Source organism: Stegastes partitus, unplaced genomic scaffold (genome assembly GCF_000690725.1).
Source record: "Stegastes partitus isolate 25-593 unplaced genomic scaffold, Stegastes_partitus-1.0.2 Scaffold122, whole genome shotgun sequence".
Lineage (NCBI taxonomy): Eukaryota > Metazoa > Chordata > Actinopteri > Pomacentridae > Stegastes > Stegastes partitus.
In genome coordinates, this window is record NW_007577853.1 from 443,970 (window position 1) to 462,468 (window position 18,499).

Genomic DNA, 18,499 nt, shown 5'->3' on the forward strand with positions numbered 1-18,499 from the left:
GAGCAGTGTGGCTTTAAAACAGGATTAGGTAACTTTAGCCTAACAGCACCCACTGTGACCACAATCACAGAATAATGACACACTGAGAGTTTCTTGGCCATGTACTTTAAACGTGTCAGGATTACAGACGATCTGACTGACAGTGAGTGGACCGATGCAAGACGCTGAGCTGTGACGGCCACCAGTGAGTCAGTGTGCCAGCATGGTAGCAGCACTTATCAGAAAGGTTGTCATATTAACCACACAAGGTGGGGGTTTCATGTATCAGAGTTTTTATTTAAAAAGAAAAAAGATCGAGGACTACCGTGACTAAAACTACTACTGAGGCATTTTACTGCAGCAGCTTTGAGCTGTTCTGTCCTCATTATCTGATCCGTTTGTGGATGTACATTTCTATTGGAGTTGGTGGAAATTTGAGGAAAATTCTGTGATATTGTTATAAGTTTGCACAGCATGATGGATACAGTGTCAAATTTTAGACAAACAAGCCTCTCGCATGTTTCCTCAACGTATAAAGATATAATGCTTCTACTTGTTTTAGTTTTTCACAAGTTACACCTCTGTCTGCGATCCACTAAAACCTACAGATGTGTATCATAATTAAAAAACACCTATTAAATGACTAAGATGACTCTGTCATGTCATTGAGACAAGAATATTTTTCTGAAGTTTATAACATCATAAGCTGTTGGTCACACCAGACCAAAGTTGTAGCAACAAAAGCCCTGATTGTGTAGAAATGAGAAAAGGTGTGTTTTTATACTAAAGCACCTTTCACTTGTAGAAATGGTTTCTTCTTCAACAGAAACACAGTCTCATTTTAAAATATTTAGTACTAGATCTGCAAAAGCAAGGCCACACCAGCTAAAGTCCACTTGGATGGCTTGTCTTTGGTCTTCAGGTTAAAGGTCCACACGTAGGTGGGTCCCCTCTGACGGGTCTTATAGACAGGACACTGGTAGACATTCCTGCTGTCCTGCTTGTCCACAGGGATGGCCCTAATGAAGATTACTGGCATGGTCGGGGTGAGCTCTTTGAGGCGGGCATCTACAATCATGCCAGTCTGGAAGAAAAAGAAATGACGGAGAGGGGAGGAGGGAAGGAGGGAAGGAGGGAAGGAGGGGGCGTGCGGAGGTGATGACAAGCCGGTCAACCACAGTCGAAAAAACATTTCACAGAGCTGGAGGAAGTTATAAATGAGTTTGAGGTGCAGTGAAAACTTTGTCCAGATTTAACATTGAGGCAGCATTTAACAATGTTCCTTTGTAGGAGGAAAAAATAGATGTTTGACTAATCTCGGTTGACACAAGCAATGTTAGACTTTCAGTTTGCCGAGCACAAGATTGTGGCACCCTTGAAAAGTGGTGAAAGTCAGCAGAGTCTGAGTGGAAGTCAAGCTGCCCTGCCTCAGAATCCACACTCTCTAAACACACTGAAACAGAGTGGTCTGTCTCATTAATTAATCCTCCTACACTTAGCGCCTGACAAACAGAAGTTTCTCCATGCATGCACAGTGACTTTCAGGAATGAATGTAAATCCTGATGACTTTGGAAAGCTCAGAGGACAAAGCCCTAATTGCATCTGCAATTGCTATAAAACTTCTAAGAGGTGTTAAATACCAATAACCTAATGTGTGTTTGGGTAAATACAAATGATGGGTATATTAAAGTGGACCATGTGGGCTCATTGACATTCAATCTAAATGAGAGTAATGGTACTATATATACGCTGTAACTACAGCAACTGACGTCTATTTTTATTGTTTAATCTCCCACCATATTGACAGAATAAATATGCATTAAAAAGCAGGAATATCATCAGAATTAAGCAGTGCTCATCACATAAACACACATCCTTCCACTGTGTAATGTCTGCATGTTAGATCCAGTCAACACACAAGGTGTTTATCGTATACAGTATGTAGCTGTCTTTCATGTCTGAGCCCCCTCTGAATAAAGGTTCATTAATATAGATGAGTAGGTTTATTATAAATCTGACTTTTATTGCTGAACAGAGCCGTGTTCAGATGGAGCGCTTCTTACTCTCCTATTCACACTCTGTTACTCCCTGCCAGTGGCACAGAACTGGCCTTGGGGCTGAGAGGAGGATGTGAACAGAGGAGGATGAGGAGGAGGAGGAGGAGGAAGAGAGCGGTGGAGTTTTGAGTAGAAGCTGCCCGGCCCGTCTGTCCACCTGTCTATTTGCCTGCGTCTCCAACTTTAATGAAGAAAAAAGGAAGCGCTCCTCTAAAGGGTGATCTAAGTGTTCAAGTGCACACTCTGCACATTCCCTAATTAAGAAGTCTACAGGGATGCTCCCTGAAAGCTGGGTGCATATACAGTAGGTGAATGTATGGAGATAGATAGAGCCCTGGGAAGCTGAGTAATGCACTGCACTCCTAGAGCTGAGCACAAGCAAGATGCAAAGCAGAAAATGAAGCCACAAAGGGAATGGGAAGGTGCTTTAGGGGGGAAATATCAAAGTTACTTTACTTGACTCAGTTTAAATGTGCATTTTAAGGTTAGCTCACCTTATGTTCCCGTGTCTCTCACCCACCGTCAAGAGGAGAAGGAACAAATGTATATTACAGAATAAGGTGTCTTTAAATCAAACTGTGTTATTTTTCGGTTCGTACATACACTTTGTACTCCACTCCCTGGAGATTAGATGTCAAATGCAGCCATTTGCTAACTCTGACAGTCAGCTGAACAAAGAAATCAATGAATGAGTCTTGTACCTGCGTGTCCCAGCGAGCCCCCTCCATGTACAGCCCGTGTACGTAGGCCCCTTCACGAGGGGGAGAGCTGAAGTCCTCACGATTCTTCTTTGTAAAATCACACTGCAGACACATGCTGTCCAGGGGCCACTCGTTCCTGTCATCCAAACAAAGAGAGTCATTTTATCACACCAGGGCATTTCTAGCACGTTTGATGTCCAAATGCAAACCAACACTACCTTCTGGCCATGGCCTGCATGATGGCTGTGAGGAAGGACTGAGGGTTGAAGAAGCCAGCCAGCCACACTACAGAAGGCAAGATGAAGTCAGCTGACCAGGCCTCCAGCTCCTTGATCCTGGCCAGCAGGTCAGTGAACCACAGGGCCAGGCCAGACATGGACGGATACGCCCGCTTGGTCCAACTGTCTGGCACCATATTGAGGAAAACAGCATTCTGTAGGTTCTCCATGTCGCTGGTCATGGTCAGCTCTCCCTGAGGAGTGAGGGTCACAGGAAGAGATGAAATAACGAAATAATCCATTGTGAAAGGAAATGTCAAGTATATTGTTAATATTTCCATCCATCCATTATCTGTACACCGCTTAATCTTCACTCGGGTTGCTAGGGGCTGGAGTCTATCCCAGCTGACTTTGGGTGAAGGCAGGGGACACCCTGAACAGGTCGCCAGTCTATTGCAAGGCTACAATTTAGAATCAACATGTTTTTTCCTGTGGGAGGAAGCCAGAGAACCTGGAGAGAACCCACACTACACAGGGACAACATGCAGACTCCACACAGAAAGATCCCAGGTGTCCTAACTGGGATGTGAACCGGGGATGCTCTAGCTGTGAGAAAACAGCGCTAACCACAGAGCCACAGCGCAGCCCCATCGTTAATATTTTTATTTGTAAAGTTTTTTTAAAAAGTCATGGGAGGTATATTATTAATGATAGTTTGAATGTGCCATACTCTGTAAAAAGATGGCTCAGTTTTGTAGACAAGAAGACAATATTAGTTACAAAGTAAATGTGTAAAGTACAGTGTGTGACTCTTTTTCTGTTGCGTCAGCACTGCTGCCTGCCTGCAAAATAAACATTCTAACTCCTTGGGAATTCATTAGTTTCTCAAAAAAAGTAATTTGAAAAAAATTGAAGTATTGGTATGCTGTAATCTAAAAACAACATGCAATTTCAAATCATGTGAGCTTTATTACGGCTATAATTTGAATTTCCCATTATTTGCTTTCAGGAACAGGCTGCTGGTTGATTGAAAAAAAGAAAAGAAAGTCTTGTGTAATTTGGCTTTCACACACTTTTTGATCAAGTGGAAATTCCCATTTTAAATAGGATGACTGATCTTGGTGCTGACAGATGCTGCCTTCATTGCTCCAAAAAAAAAAAATCTTTGTTTGTTTGTGAATTTTCATTACAGCGAGGAATCAGGAGTCAAACATGTCACTTCCTGTTTGTCATGCAGCTAAACATTGGAGGTGACACTTCCGAGCTTCATAAGGTGTTGACTGGTAACAAGCCCTCAGAAACTAGCCAAGCATACATAAAGAGGAGAACAAGGATGTCATGCCAGATAAGAAAACATACTGAAAGATGGCCAAAAAAAGAGTAATGAGACAGCATACAAATGAAAACAGTTGTGTCCTTCACCCACTGATACTGCAGCTGATGTATTGCTGATGTATAGATACCCGTGTGACAGTCATACGAATTGTTTATGAGGGTGATAAGGTTTTGTGGATTTATCTACATCAGTGCCTTTCACCTTTCAATGCTCCTCAAAACAATTCTGATCCATCAGTTCAGCCACAGCACACTTTGACACAACATGGCACTATGAAGCTGTAGCACCTCACCAAGGCTAACATTCTGATAGTTCCTATTTATTCCACTATAAAGGCGAAATATGATTCCATTTGCTGGTACAATAGCCTACATGGCTTTTAAATCACTGAGCCGATTTATTGAGGCTTGTAGTGCGGGGAGATCGAAGCCTCATAACTCCTGACAAACGCGTTTACACATTTTCCCCCCTCTTTCTCTTTTCGTTTGTTGTTAACACACGACTCAGTCAGGCTTGACACACGGAGCACAGACGTCTCATTCCTTCCTGCTCCTCCGTAAGCCAGATCTCTGAGTCACTCTTAAGACCAGGCATCTGACAAACAACAGAGGAAAGGTTTAGTTATGTACGAATACTAATACAGCAGCCGGTTGATGTCAATGTAGATTGAATCATAGGTGATGAGCGTAAGTGGGGATTGATTTGAGTCACAGTTCACTTGAAGTTCAATTGTTTTGCATTGAAGGTATTCCGTTCTTAGCATCAACCCTGCTGGGCCAGTGAGTTTTGAGATGGGCCGTGTGGATACTCGCCGGTGATTGAGCTGACTCCAGGGAGTCCCCAGCAAAATGAGACACAGTACGATATTAAAATAGTCGCTAGAACACTGCGTTGGCTCCTTAACAGTAAAGTTTGTTGATTCCTTTGGGGAATTCTCCACTTTAGAATTTAGAGAACAGGAAGGGATACATGCCTAACTTGCTGGAGGGCCATGGAACAAAAATCAGATATTGTACCTCATCAGCCACCCATTGGTCAGAAAAACACAATTATGCAATGTTTTTATGAATAAAATATTCTGTAAATAAGGATACGTATGCTACATGAGCAACCCCCTCTGTAGAAATAGGAACAAAACTTGAAAAGTGGGTGTAAAAAAAAAAGAAAACAGCCGTAAATATGTGCACTGTGAGATTCTGTATATCTGTAATGGAGAGAAACGTTTTCAGAATTGTTTATGTTTGAATATGCAAATGAGGCATTATCTCATTAAACATGTACAAATTTGCATAAACGTCCAGTAGACAGAGTGTGGTACAATAAACGCCTAAATGTGTATTTTGGAAGTTTCCTGTTTACTACTCCAAGAGAAGTAGAAGAAGATATCCTAAAATCCTAAAATTTATTTATGAAAAAACAAGGTTTCCGTCTGCATCGCCTCGTCTTCATTTACTAAAACCCTGCATGTAAGCTAAGAGTAAACTAATATAATAAAAGTGTCAAAGCTTATCCTGCAGCAGCCAGCTCATTTCACCGAAAGTTTTAATTAATCACATTACAAAAACCAAGTGTCATGCACTGAACCTGGGAATTAGTGGGCCCCCTGGGGATCTAGGACACCGGGGCAGCTGCTTACTTTGCATGGTCGGTGATACAGCTGTGGAAGGATAATAGCTAATAGAAGGTCTTATCTATTCTGATAATGTAAGCAAATGACCTTTACAGTTGTAATACTGGAACTAATACTGGAGTCAAAGCATTTTTATCCTTAAAAACCTTAATATTAAAAGAGTTGTATACAGTGTTTTATATCAATAATTGATCAGTTTGCTGTAGATAATGCGAAAGGATTCTCCCACAGTAGTGAATGCACATCCAATTAACACCCAGTTTGCAGTTGACTTCAGCTTTCAGGAGCCTTTTAACGTCTTTAAGTGTACTGGCTTTAAGTGTAGCATTTAGCTGCTAAAGAGACAGATATTTACACCTCTTGTGCATCTTGCAAAGTTGTTACAGACTTGAAAAACTGGTTGCTCATCCAGCACCGCTTGTTTCACATACATGATATAAATTATCATTATTACTGTCATCACACTTTTGGCCATCTCTGCAAGCATCGAAGTATTCTCACCTTTAGTCCAAGGCTCAGCTCGTGGAGAGAGCGTCTGATCTCCTGGGTGAGGAGGTTCATACGCTCACACTCCTGCAGCGCCACCACCTGGTAGGGAGTCCTCTCCTCAGCCTTCCCTAAAAGCTCCGCCATGTTGAATTCCTCAGGGAGTTTCTCCATGACCTCCTCCAGCACCGTGCGCACCTGATAATGTCGTAAGGAATGAAGGATGATGAGTGAGAGCTAGGTTTAAGGTAAAATAGTGCACGCTGCTGTCACTATTAAAGATACTTAGGACAAAAAAAAAAGAAAAAAAAAAAAAGGAAGAGAAAAGTCCTTTAAGTAAACTACTGACAAGAGATTGGGGTTATCCGTGTCAGATAAACTCAGACTTGCCAACGCTGACAGCCTGAGAAACTGTAACAGTTTCAAATAGATAGTTACATAAATATTCATGAAGATATATTTTGCAACGCCAGCTCTTTGTTTTCAATAACAGTCTAATCCCTTCAGAAAATCAATGCTCACATCATATTTTTGTGAGTAAGTGATGAAAGCTAATGTCTGTGTCAACATTTTCCCAAGACAACCAGCATTAGCAATCAATCAACGGATTAGGTGCCAAACAAAGGATATGAGGTCATCATATCTATGGATTTTTCAGTCCAAATATCTGATTTGGATTTGGCAGCTACTAAACATCCTGAATACAAAGTGGACCTCGTTGGTAAGCTCTGCATGGCTGTCACCTGTTAAAGCTTCGGAGCCAGAAAGGAAGAAAATCATAATATATTTATAAAACAACAACAACAACAACAACAACACAGACAACACATAACATGATGTGCTCTAAATGTTTAATAGTAGAGGCCTGTTTCATGAAGTGACAGGATCAGTTAAGCCAGGCTTACTTTAGTAAATCAGGATTCTGTTTTAGAAAATGCTGGTTGTTAAAAATAAACCAAAGTGACTGTGGACATTTTTCCTTCTTGAATATAGCTTGGTCCAGAAGTTTATTGTAAACAGCCTGACAGATTAAGCTGCTTTGTAAAACTAACCCAGCGTTTTTTGATATCTGGTTAAAGAACTAATCTCTAACTCTGAAACACAGACAAAAAAAAAACATTTAAAGAAAAAACTGCAATGTTCAAAGAAGCAGAACATAAATCCATCCAATTTATGAATTTTCTTTTCAAAATATTCTTATATTTATCTTATAAATTGATTGAGGTCTAGGGTTGGGTCACAGTGGCGGCAGGCTGAGCATGCACTTGCCGATGTCACTCTCCCCAGCAATGTTTTCCAGTTCCTACTGGGGGATCCCGAGGCGTTTCCAGGCCAGATGCGATACATAGTCCCTCTAGTGACTTTCCTGGGGTCTACCCTGGTTCTACATCCAGTAAAACATGTCTGGAAAACCTCCAAGAGAAAGTGTCCAAAAGGCGTCCTGATCAGATGCTCAAACCACCTCAGCTGGCTCCTTTCAAAGCAAAGGAGCAGCTACTCTCCTCTGGGCTCTCTCCAGAATGTCTGATCCAGCCACCCAACTAAGGAAACTCATTTTGGCCGCTTGTATCTGCAATCTCATTTGGGTGGTGACAAGTGCTGACACATACCCCGGTCGCTTCACGCTCAGCTACAAACCGCCACAGTGAGAGCTGGAGGTCACGGTCTGATGAAGCCAACAGAGCCACGTTATCTGCAAAAAGCAGAGACGCGACTCTGAGGTTCCCAAATCGGACACCCTCTTCAGCCAGGCAGCACTCAGCTTTGCAGAAGTCCTGTGTTAGCTCAGGTTGTTGCAGCAATCAGCTTGTAATCACGACACCACGGGCTCAAGGCCCTTACAAATATTATGAAATGTCCTTGTGTCACTACGCTTAAAAATTTAAATACCAGGTGTGGAGGAATAACATCTCCAACAGACGGATTTTGCTCTTTTGGTTTGTACAAGAAACATTACAGTCTCCATATGGTGGAAAAATTGTTTAAATAGCTTCAGAATTTCTGCCTGATCCTCTCCTTTTAACTGAAACTGACAGTTTTAGTGACATTTAAAGAGAACACATTGTAAAGTATTTTTTTACTATAAGACAGCAGCCATCAGACAAACTCACACATTTGCTATATTATAAAGTCTGAAGCATTTTTCAAGATCAAATGATTTTACTATATGAAATAGGCCAGACGATGGTAAGTTTCATACTGCCCGTCGCCGGTCGGTCTCTAGTTGATGTGAACTAATGCTGATGTATTGACTTGGGCTGTCACCATGGCGACGGCGCTCCAAAGGCAATGGTGCACATGCTCAGTAGTAGTGTGCATGTGCAGAATACATAGATATGACCTGCTGTGCATGTCCTCTGAGTGGATTCCAACAGACTAGAAGCGTACTATAGCAGTGTATGTTGACGGGATCCATCATTTGTACGGCTCCCATTCATTGTCTATGTAGGCAGTCATGCAATGCATTCTGGTAGCAGCACAGGGGATTTATTTTCAGAGGAACACTTGATTAACCCTGTGAAATGTATCGTTAATGCCAAGAAAATGTCATAATATAAAATTAGCACTTTTGTGCACTGAACAAAATGCAATAATTTGGATTAATAGATTTACATTTATGTCTGAAAACCCCCTCATCATTTACAAGAATAAAAGTAGCCATGTCCTTATGAAAAAGAAGAGAAATCAGGCCGACAATAATAAAAACTTCCATTTTGCTGCTTGTTTCAAGACTCCTCAACCAAGCTAACACTCAGACAGCCAAGACCCTTACTTATGATATTAAAAAGTGACACTTGCTTTATTGAGGGAGTGCGCAAGGCTGCACTCTGACAGAATATTTGTTTGAGCTCTTACACTCAAATAAGCTTTATTTCAGAGCAGTACTGAACCAGAAAATTCACCTGAAAATGCCATCTCTGTTAAAATCACCCCAGGTGCTTTCAGAGGCCCCAAACAGTTGGTCTACAATTTATTTTCAATTCAGTGTGCAGGAGTTACAGAAAATGTCACCTGTTGTCATCATGTGTTTAAGATTCGGTGCTCTTGCTGGAGTTTAGTGAGACAGTCATCTTCACGGAAGGCCACGGTTCACATACCTGCTCAGGATATCTCCTGTGTTCGAGGGCGTGACTTTCTAAGCTCAGATATCATATAAAAATCGGAATTTGAGTTCAAATGCTGCCATTTCATTCCCATAAATATCACTGACCAGCCAGTGTGCTGTCATAACAAATTCACACTCTGCAGCCAAATGCTATTCAAAGACTCTGTTTTAAATTCCAGAGATCTCAAAGGTTCCCAGGATACCAAATATATCGGGCCAAATTTAGGGTAGTATGTGTCTAAAATTTTGAACACAGCATAAAGTTTGTAGTTCAGTGTATGATGCAGTAACAAAAACACAGTCTTATATTTGAACATTGTACTCATGCATCATATATGCATGAGGGGCCATAGCTTCTAAGAACATGCAGGATACACCATGTGCTCAGTATTTTAAAAGATGGAGAGAATTTGGAGCTTGTTCCTAACTAACCTTCACTTTTAATGGAACCACGGCCGATATCATTACTATAACTTTTGCCTTTGTTCCAACACCATGTCCTGTTTACTTGTGTATTTTAATGGTCACAGATAGCGATATATGTTTCATAAAAAAATAGACTTTCAAATGACATTTGTTTGTATATTTACATGTACCTTTCTTGACTTTAAAAAGAGTGCCCAGATTTGAAGTAGCAGAACCGTAAACAGACAGATTTGTCCTTATTTTTACCCAAACCAGGCAAAAGCATTTTATCTGAAAGAGCACCATGTAGGTCTCTGATCTCAATCTTTCTAAAATCCTTGTTGTGAAATGACTTTACATTCTAGCCCTGAGGCATTCAGGGGAAAGGAAGAGGGGCTATTCAGGGTTAAAAACTGTCAATTCAAAACAGCAACTTTGGATGCAAAATGTACGACAACATAAAAACATTTTGGAGGCATTAAGGTGCCAACCGACCAAACAAATCCAATGAATAATGATAGAGCACTCCCCAGCCATAAAATATGTTGTCCAGATTTCCTATTAGGTTTTGAGTGAGTATTAACAACAGTATAAATGTGCAGAATGTGGAATAGACCAGTGGTTTAACTGGGGATCAACCCACTTCTCAAATGAAGCGATTTGCCGATTGTCTCTTTCATATGTGATAGTTAATTTTATCTGTTTCTGGGTTGTGGACTGTTGGTTGGCAAACATTCTGTAAAGGTAAAATAGGAAAGTTTCATAATACAATGATAGTTTATTATTATTTATACGACACAATATATATTATCATTAATAACAGTGTGCCTCCAACTGTGTGGAAACAGTTTTCTGCTTCATGACAATGCCTCTAAGCACAAAGCTAAGTCCATAAAAAGATGTTTTTTCATGTTTGATGTAAAAGAACTTTACTCTCCTGCCCAGAACCAAAATGCTTTGGGATGAACTCCAACTGGAAGTCAGACTGTATCATCCAGCCTCAGTGCCTTGTGTGAAACAGTGGAGTTTGCTATACGAGCAGGTGCAATCAGTGAGGTATTTAACAATTTATCTTTGGTGACCTGTAATACACGTACTATACAATAACGACTGCCTAACATACCATAGATAGGCAATAGATGAATACTAGGGCCACGACTTCATCGGAAAAGCAGGTTTGATCAAATTCAAGTGGTTCGTAATGCAGTCGCAGTAATCTGAATGCAGTCAAACAATAGAGCCTCGCATCCACCTCCACTTGCTATCTGCATGATATATACAGTATGTTTTCTTGTGTGGTGTCAGACAACTGGACCACATAGATCTCTCTGATCTTATCTGTGTTTGCTTTCTTACCAATGATAGCCTTTTATAGATGGCCTGCCTCTGTACGTGGTTTGCCAGCTGCACAGTGGCAAACAGAAAAGCACTCCAGAGGGTCACCAAAATGGCTGAGAAGGTCATTGGGTGCTCTCTGCCCACACTGGAGGACCTTCATGGCTCTTACTGCCTCAGGAGAGCCAACACCATCCTGAAGGACTCCTACCACCCGGGACTTTTTCTGTTTGAGCTACTGCCGTCAGGCAGATGGTACAGGGCCATCAAAACCAGGAATAACAGACTAAAAAACAGCTTTTTTCCTACTGCTGTTAGAACAATAAATGCCTCCCTGTCGAAATAATGTGCAATACACAACTCCACTACCTCTGCCCAATATCCACTCTGTGCAATAGACACCGTGCTCATTATTTAATTTCATCTTTCTATATAGAGTTCATTTCGTACTGTATATAGTGTTTACAAAGTTTTTATTGTTCTACAAGTTATTATATTTTTGTATTTTTGCACTGAAAGGACTGCACCTTACGTTTCGTTGTACTTGTTACAATGACAATAAAACAAATCCGAATCAGAATCTGAAACAAGCACAAGCTAAGAGTCCTAAGGATGACTGTGGTGAAATGCAGATGGACAAGGCTGCACATCTGCTTCTTAAATGTGTCAATTAGTGCAGCAGCTTTGCTTGCTAGTGTCCTCATTCATTTTTATTTGTTAGCTTGGTCTTCCCATCTGTAGGGCAGCGACATGCCAAGCTGGTACTGGATTTACCTGACAGACCATAGCTTTCATAATGCTTCTTATACACACTAATTTTGAATAGAAAGTGACAGTTCAAATGGGTAACATACGAGCCACTTCACAGATCAGTCAATTTATCTGTGTTGCAAGAACAAAGTCCTTCTTAAGAGTCATCGTCTTTACCTTCTCCTCTCGTGTCATCCCTCCTCCTTCACCTACTCCTCCGTCCCTGGGCTGCATCTCCAGCACCGTGCGAAAAAGCTTGTCTGAGGTTTGTGTGAGGAAGTCGATCTCAGCGTTGGAATGAAGGCCGTACAGATACGGAGACTCGGCAGGCAGGTTGTCATCAATATACTGAAGCAGAGGAAATGATGTCAGAACTATAAAGAAGTGTTGTACTATGAGAAACAATATAACACATTTATGATTCTCTTGAACCTCAGATTAAAGATTTGATGAAGGAATTCCACCTTTTGAAATGCACTGTCAGTTATAAGTAATTCGATGAAAGAGAATTGAAATACATGTGTTTGAAATGAGCAGAACAATATTTCAACACTAACCCTAACTTGCACCTAGATTCCTTTTTTAATTGAAATTGGCAACTGCAATTACTTCCTATCTAAAAAGCACCATCATACCATTTTCAGCACTCAGGTGTTTCTTTTAAAGTAATGCTGACAAAGGACAAGAATGGAACCATATGAATGATGAGATATTTCTGGGTAAGATTCAAACACCCTGGATCAATTGACAGACTGCTAATGACCATAACAAGGGGAAGGGGAAGGAAATCTGGCATTTTCCATCTGCTGGTCCATAATGAATATCAATATGCTTTTAAGTTAGTGCAGATGAAAGTGGAAGCTCAATTGAAAAAGGGTGCTTTTTGTGGGGCACTTACATTAAATAAAAAAGTTCTTCTAATCATAATGTCCTGATGAAAGTTTTGATAGAAAATATACTGGCCTTTAATACAGAAACACTTTGTAGTCAGTTTGTTTGATCTCCTCAGTACTTTCCGGCTAACTTTTACTGATTGCATACACGTGTATATTGTTGAAAGGGGAGTAAAACTGCTGAGTCACTGGGATCTTTTCTTGCGCCTATCCCACCGCTCTCCTCTCCTAAATATACTGTAAGTTTGCTCCAGATGGTTGAGAGGGAGGTGGTGGCCTAAAAGACCTCAAGGGTCTTTAAAGCTCCTGTTTTGCGGCCAAATCTCAACTGCTCAGCCCCCGGCCTGGCTGTGTGGTGACAGCCAACTGTAAAAAAAAAACTCCAGTCCTTCCCACCGGAGCCTCTATGACAGGCAGGATGTGCTCGATGAGCAGCGCCCAGACTAAGGGAAAATTAAATACAAGTCACACTCCCCACTCCTTCTAGCTCCTCGGGGAACTCGTGCGGGATATCTGGACTGATGACTATTATTCATATAAATGTTGGCAGTTGTCAGTTATTCTTAGGAGACAAAAGTGAAGCCGGTTCCTGCTGTCACAAAATGAAGATTTAAAAGAAATCCAAACGCAAATGGCTGCAATATGCTTGGCCTGGCCTATTTATTCATGTTTGAGGAGGTTATATAATATCTGTGCCTTTACAGTGTGATACAGCACATGTCAACCTAGCCTATTCCTGATTTTACCCTGTCAATTAAGGTTTGTATAAATAACAATAGACAACAGACCATTGAGAGTACCTCACAATGCTTGGACCTGTCAAGACTAAGGACTTTTGCTGTTTATGTTCCAAAACTTAAGCGCATTCTCAAGAAGGACTATGTGTTCGGTGCTTGCTGACCTAACTCAGTTCACTGGTGGTATCAGGTGAATTACAGCACAAAATCATATAGCAAATATTCAAACCCATGCTAAATTTTGATTTAAAGCAAATTTTTATTGTTCAAACTCACTTGGTTTTTCTGGCTGAAAATCACATAAACAAATAACGAAAGACAAAAAGACACTGTGTTAGAGATGTTAATAATGCTTGTATAAAAACAGCTATGTGCAAATGTAGTCACATTCCTTGAGATTGTCATTAGTTTTTGAGAAATATGAGCTTTTGTCCCATTCCAAATAGTTCGAGAGCATTCTAATACACTGTAAACTGAGAAGAGTTGAGGCAGTAGTGCTTTAGTCAGTTACTAGTCACAACTCATGGCTAAAACAACAGAGTTTACTAAGCTTGATATTAGGGTCCATCACAGAGAAACAGCTGCACACTGTAGCTGCGCACACGACAGGGAAAGGCTATAAAGTCATATACAAGTGTTTTCAAGCACCAGTAATCACAGTGCAAAGCATCAGCAAAAAGTACAAGGAGTTCAACACTGTGGCAAATCTCAAAGGGTGTGGCAGAAACCTACAAGTGACCCCTGCACTAGCAAGATTAGTAGAGGCCAAGAAAACTCCAAGAATCACCACGAAGACCATCCAGATGAATCTGAGCAGTTCTAGTACCAAGGTCTTAAAGCTGACACTACAGCAGACACTATACAAGTATGGTCTTCATGGACAGAGAGCAAGGAGGACTCCACTACTCTAAGACAGACATTTAACAGCTCGTCTTGTCTTTGCAAAAGCTCACCTGACAAGCAAGAATATGTTTGATCCTCGGTTCGGTTAAATGAGACAAAAATGACATGGTTTGGACACAGGAACATGGCTTCTTTTGGTGAAAAAAAGAGAACACTCAGCTCCAAGACCACCATCTCTAAGGTCAAGCATGGTGGTGGGAATGTAATATTGCAGTTTTGCAGCTGATGGACCAGATACCTCTTTCAAAGCAAACAGCATCAGGAGAAACGAGGACCAAATTAAGATTCTGGAGGAAAACTTAGTCTTGGGCAGCATTGAAGCTTTCAACAAGACAGTGGTCTGACACTTTGAGTCAACGTAGACAAGAAATGGTCCGGATTGGCAAGCACAAGTGGTGTTGGGCTTTCAAGTTGCTGTTGAAACACAGTCGCAATTGGACTAAACAATATAAACTCAAGGCCTTTTTACTTGCTTTGCAAAGCTCACTCGGTGACATTAGATGCGTTGTCCACTGCACAGCACCAATGTAAAAGCAGTCCACAATAGGGTGTCTTCACAAGGAAAACAGTTCAGCTCTGAAGCCTGCAAAGCAATGGCTAGATAAACCAGAGTGATTTAGGAAACAAGTGCTGTCAGATGAACAGATAAAGTTCAAGTGGAATTCATTGCCCACTATCAGCAAAAGTTTGGAGGAAACGGGATGCACCTTGCCAACTGGCAACTTTTGAGTTTTGTGGCAGCTAGTGGCACAGGAAGCACTCGATATCAGCAAAATGTGGCTGCAAATACCATGTAGTCAGTTAAGAAAGTGAAACTGAAAAGAGGATGGCTTTCTACAACAGGACAAAGAAACCAAGCAGACCTCAAAATACACCATCAAGACACACAAGCTGAAGGTTTGTCCTCGTAAAGTCCTCTGACCTAACAGGGGGAATCTTAAACATACTGGGTGTGAAAGATGGCCTAAAAGTATCACTGAACTTTAAGTGATCTGTGGGAGGATGGCTGAAAGTTCCAGTATCAACAGTAGAGATAATTCATGCTCATACAAACAGCATTTGCAGACTGTGATATCTGCCAAAAGAGAGGTGGCATGTGTGTTTACTGTCAGGGTTGTATTAATTTCATAAATCAACAAAATATAGAGTTTGCCCAAACTTTTGCAGACAGCTGTAGGTGCTGTTACCAAATCTATTCTTTGCATTATTGTGTTGTGTATTTGTCTAAATATTCTGCTTGTTTCATGACTCATTTAGTTTCACTTATTTTGAGTTTCATGTCTTTCAAGTTAGATGACTTTGTAATCTCAGTTTGCTCACATTCAAGTTCGCCAGTTAGACTTACTGGCAAACTCTTTCCACCCACAGAGCATTTCCACCTCTGAGAAATATTTATATAACTCAAACTACAATCTGTTATGTCCCAGGGACCCATATGGGAAGAGTTTTATTGTTATTGATTTAGCACTGAATTGTACAACTCCACACTGTATATGGGGAATAATGACGGTAAAAACCTTTTAATTATAGTGATTCAATTATAGCCGTATGAAATCACTATTAATTTTACCACAGCGAAGACCCTTGGGGACACCTAGAGGAATGTAATGTAAATATTTTTTTGTATTTTAGCAGGGAATTATACTGTTTATTTAATGAGTCTACCATGTTTTCTGTTGGTGTTGATCTTTTTTTTTCTTCTTTTCTGTTGCTGCTAGAACAACTTTAATTAATGTTTCATATAGCCTAACGACTGGGATGGTGAGTCTAATGGCCCGGTGCAAGTCCAGCCTTTTCTGCCTCACCTGGTGGTAGCTGTTGTAATCCATGTTTCCAGGCAAGGGGAAGCCAGGTGCTAGGTACAGCTCCCCCTCCATCATCTCAGGCTTGATAAACTCTTCCAGGTAGGTCCGACACAGCCGGCGGTCCCAGTCGTCTGTGATGTGACCCCCGTACATGATCTCACCGAACAGGTAGCGCAGATCATCATACGGCACCTGGGAATTTGAGAGTGAGGGGATGTTGCTTTGCCAGACGGTGGCCTGTGGTGTTTCACTGAGGTCACATGTGTTCAGGTTTCCAATTAAGATTACAAATAGTGGCTTTGTAAGCCTTTGCACAGAAATAAAAGAAAAACAGAAACACATGTACCTTAGGATTGGCCTCCAGATAGTTGTAGAGGACGTTGATAGAAATGGTGAGGTCTCCGGTGTTAAAGGGGTATGATCTGTTCCACCCCTGAGGACCAAATTTCCTCCTCTCTGCCACCACTGCATGGAAGTAGCACAGGGCAAACCAAATGCTCTTAAACTCATTCTCCCGTGCACACATTTCCAGCGTGTCCTGCAAAAGATAAAGACAAAGAGTGACACCTTTAATAGAAGCACCAGCACCTCCCGAACTGTACAGCTGCATTAAAGGCCTTTTGCTGGTATGTTACAGGTAAAAAGTTGTGGCAGGCTGCCCTGTGATCTGTTTTTTTTTTTGTCAAGTCCCCAGTGGTGCGGCGCACGAACAGACAGACAATGAGATGACTAGATGGCAATAAACCCAACGATGAGATTCCTTTTTAATTGTCACAACTTGTCAGGCGCTTTCAGCCTCCAACCGTCTCCTGGGCTCATTATTCCAGACAGGCAAATAAAAAACTGGATGTAAATGGCATTGTAATCTCTAGGGGGAGAGACAGTTAAATAAGCATGCCAATAACCCCTATGGAAATAGGAAGGCTAAATTCTCTTTATTCCAGCATGTGTCATGGTAAGCACTGCAGTGAAGGCCCTTTCACTTTCCCTGCTGCAGTGCCCTGGGGAGCTGACTCCTACAATGTACATGTAAAGTGCAGACTGACTACCACACACACACCCTTTTGGAGGTTTAGTTAATATTCTGCACGATACTCTTCTGCTCAACACAGCTGAAAGAGATGCATAGCCTCCCTATTCATGACCTGTGGACCGGAGAGAAACGACATGCAGTCAGATCGCAGAGGGAAAGACATATAAACACATAAATGCACCTGCATGTGCACTGAAAAACACAATTTGATATCTATGAACTGACAGGGTTCTGGGATTAACATCTAGGTATGCATGAATGTGATTAGTCTGAAAGTACGACAAAAATTGTAAAATCCTTAACAACTTATATTACAACAGTATAATACAAAAGTTATCTCGGCAAAGCTGTGCCATTGTGCCAGTTACTGAAGCCAACCAAGACTCTGTGGAAGGACAGTCTGTGGAGCTGTATGCATCTGCCAGTAAAGAGATCAGGAGGAAAATGTCATTTCTCTGGCTTAGCTCTGGCTTTAGCCATGCGGGTGGGCTATTACAGAGAGTTAGCCTAACATTGATTGGCTTTCACTGTGCACACATGACTGGAATATTCCTCAATTCCTTACCTTAGCAGACCTCCCTGTGGCTCTGCATAAGGCAGGGATCACAAGCACGTTGCACTTATCAGGCAGATAGACATCGGCAAACTAGGCATCGTGAAAATAGACTGGGAGAAAGCTGAGCACTCAGGTAATGGTGTACAGGAAGATGCATTGGCAGCAAAGCACTGAGGTAATGGTAAGGATTAGATAGAGACGAAGAACTGATAAGGTAAAGAAAAGCTAGGAGAGGCCACTGCAGCACACTGCTTCATTCTAATTATGGTGGCCGTAGAACGGCCTGGGAACATGATACTGTCTGGCAGTTCTTCGATAACAAACAAAAAGTAGCAAATCGACTTTAGTAAGATGTCTGTTCTCACATAATACCGCTGTCTCCCTGCAAAATGTATCCACACAAATGACTAATGTTAGCATGTGCCATGTTCACATCTGTCCTCCTTAGGTAAGAGGTAATTTCAGGGTGAGTGAAAGGTGACTCCACCATCTGTTAACTGCTACACTTCTGCAAATTGGCAACTTGATGAGAAATCTGGAGTGAAACTTGGCATGTGTTGTCTCAACT

The 18,499-nt window shown here is 41.4% G+C and overlaps 1 protein-coding gene across 1 annotated transcript in view; it reads right to left on the reverse strand.

Annotated features, from left to right (window-relative positions):
• Positions 1-835: 835 nt before the first annotated feature.
• The window catches only part of dnah9 (dynein, axonemal, heavy chain 9), a 190,233-nt gene continuing 172,569 nt past the window's right edge, over positions 836-18,499 (reverse strand). Inside the window, exons 72-78 of the mRNA XM_008278388.1 lie at positions 16,689-16,880; positions 16,343-16,534; positions 12,182-12,352; positions 6,424-6,606; positions 2,957-3,210; positions 2,739-2,874; positions 836-1,063 (exon numbers count right to left, since the gene is read on the reverse strand). Of these exons, the coding sequence (XP_008276610.1) occupies positions 836-1,063; positions 2,739-2,874; positions 2,957-3,210; positions 6,424-6,606; positions 12,182-12,352; positions 16,343-16,534; positions 16,689-16,880 (1,356 nt within the window). The remainder of the gene's footprint in view (positions 1,064-2,738; positions 2,875-2,956; positions 3,211-6,423; positions 6,607-12,181; positions 12,353-16,342; positions 16,535-16,688; positions 16,881-18,499) is intronic.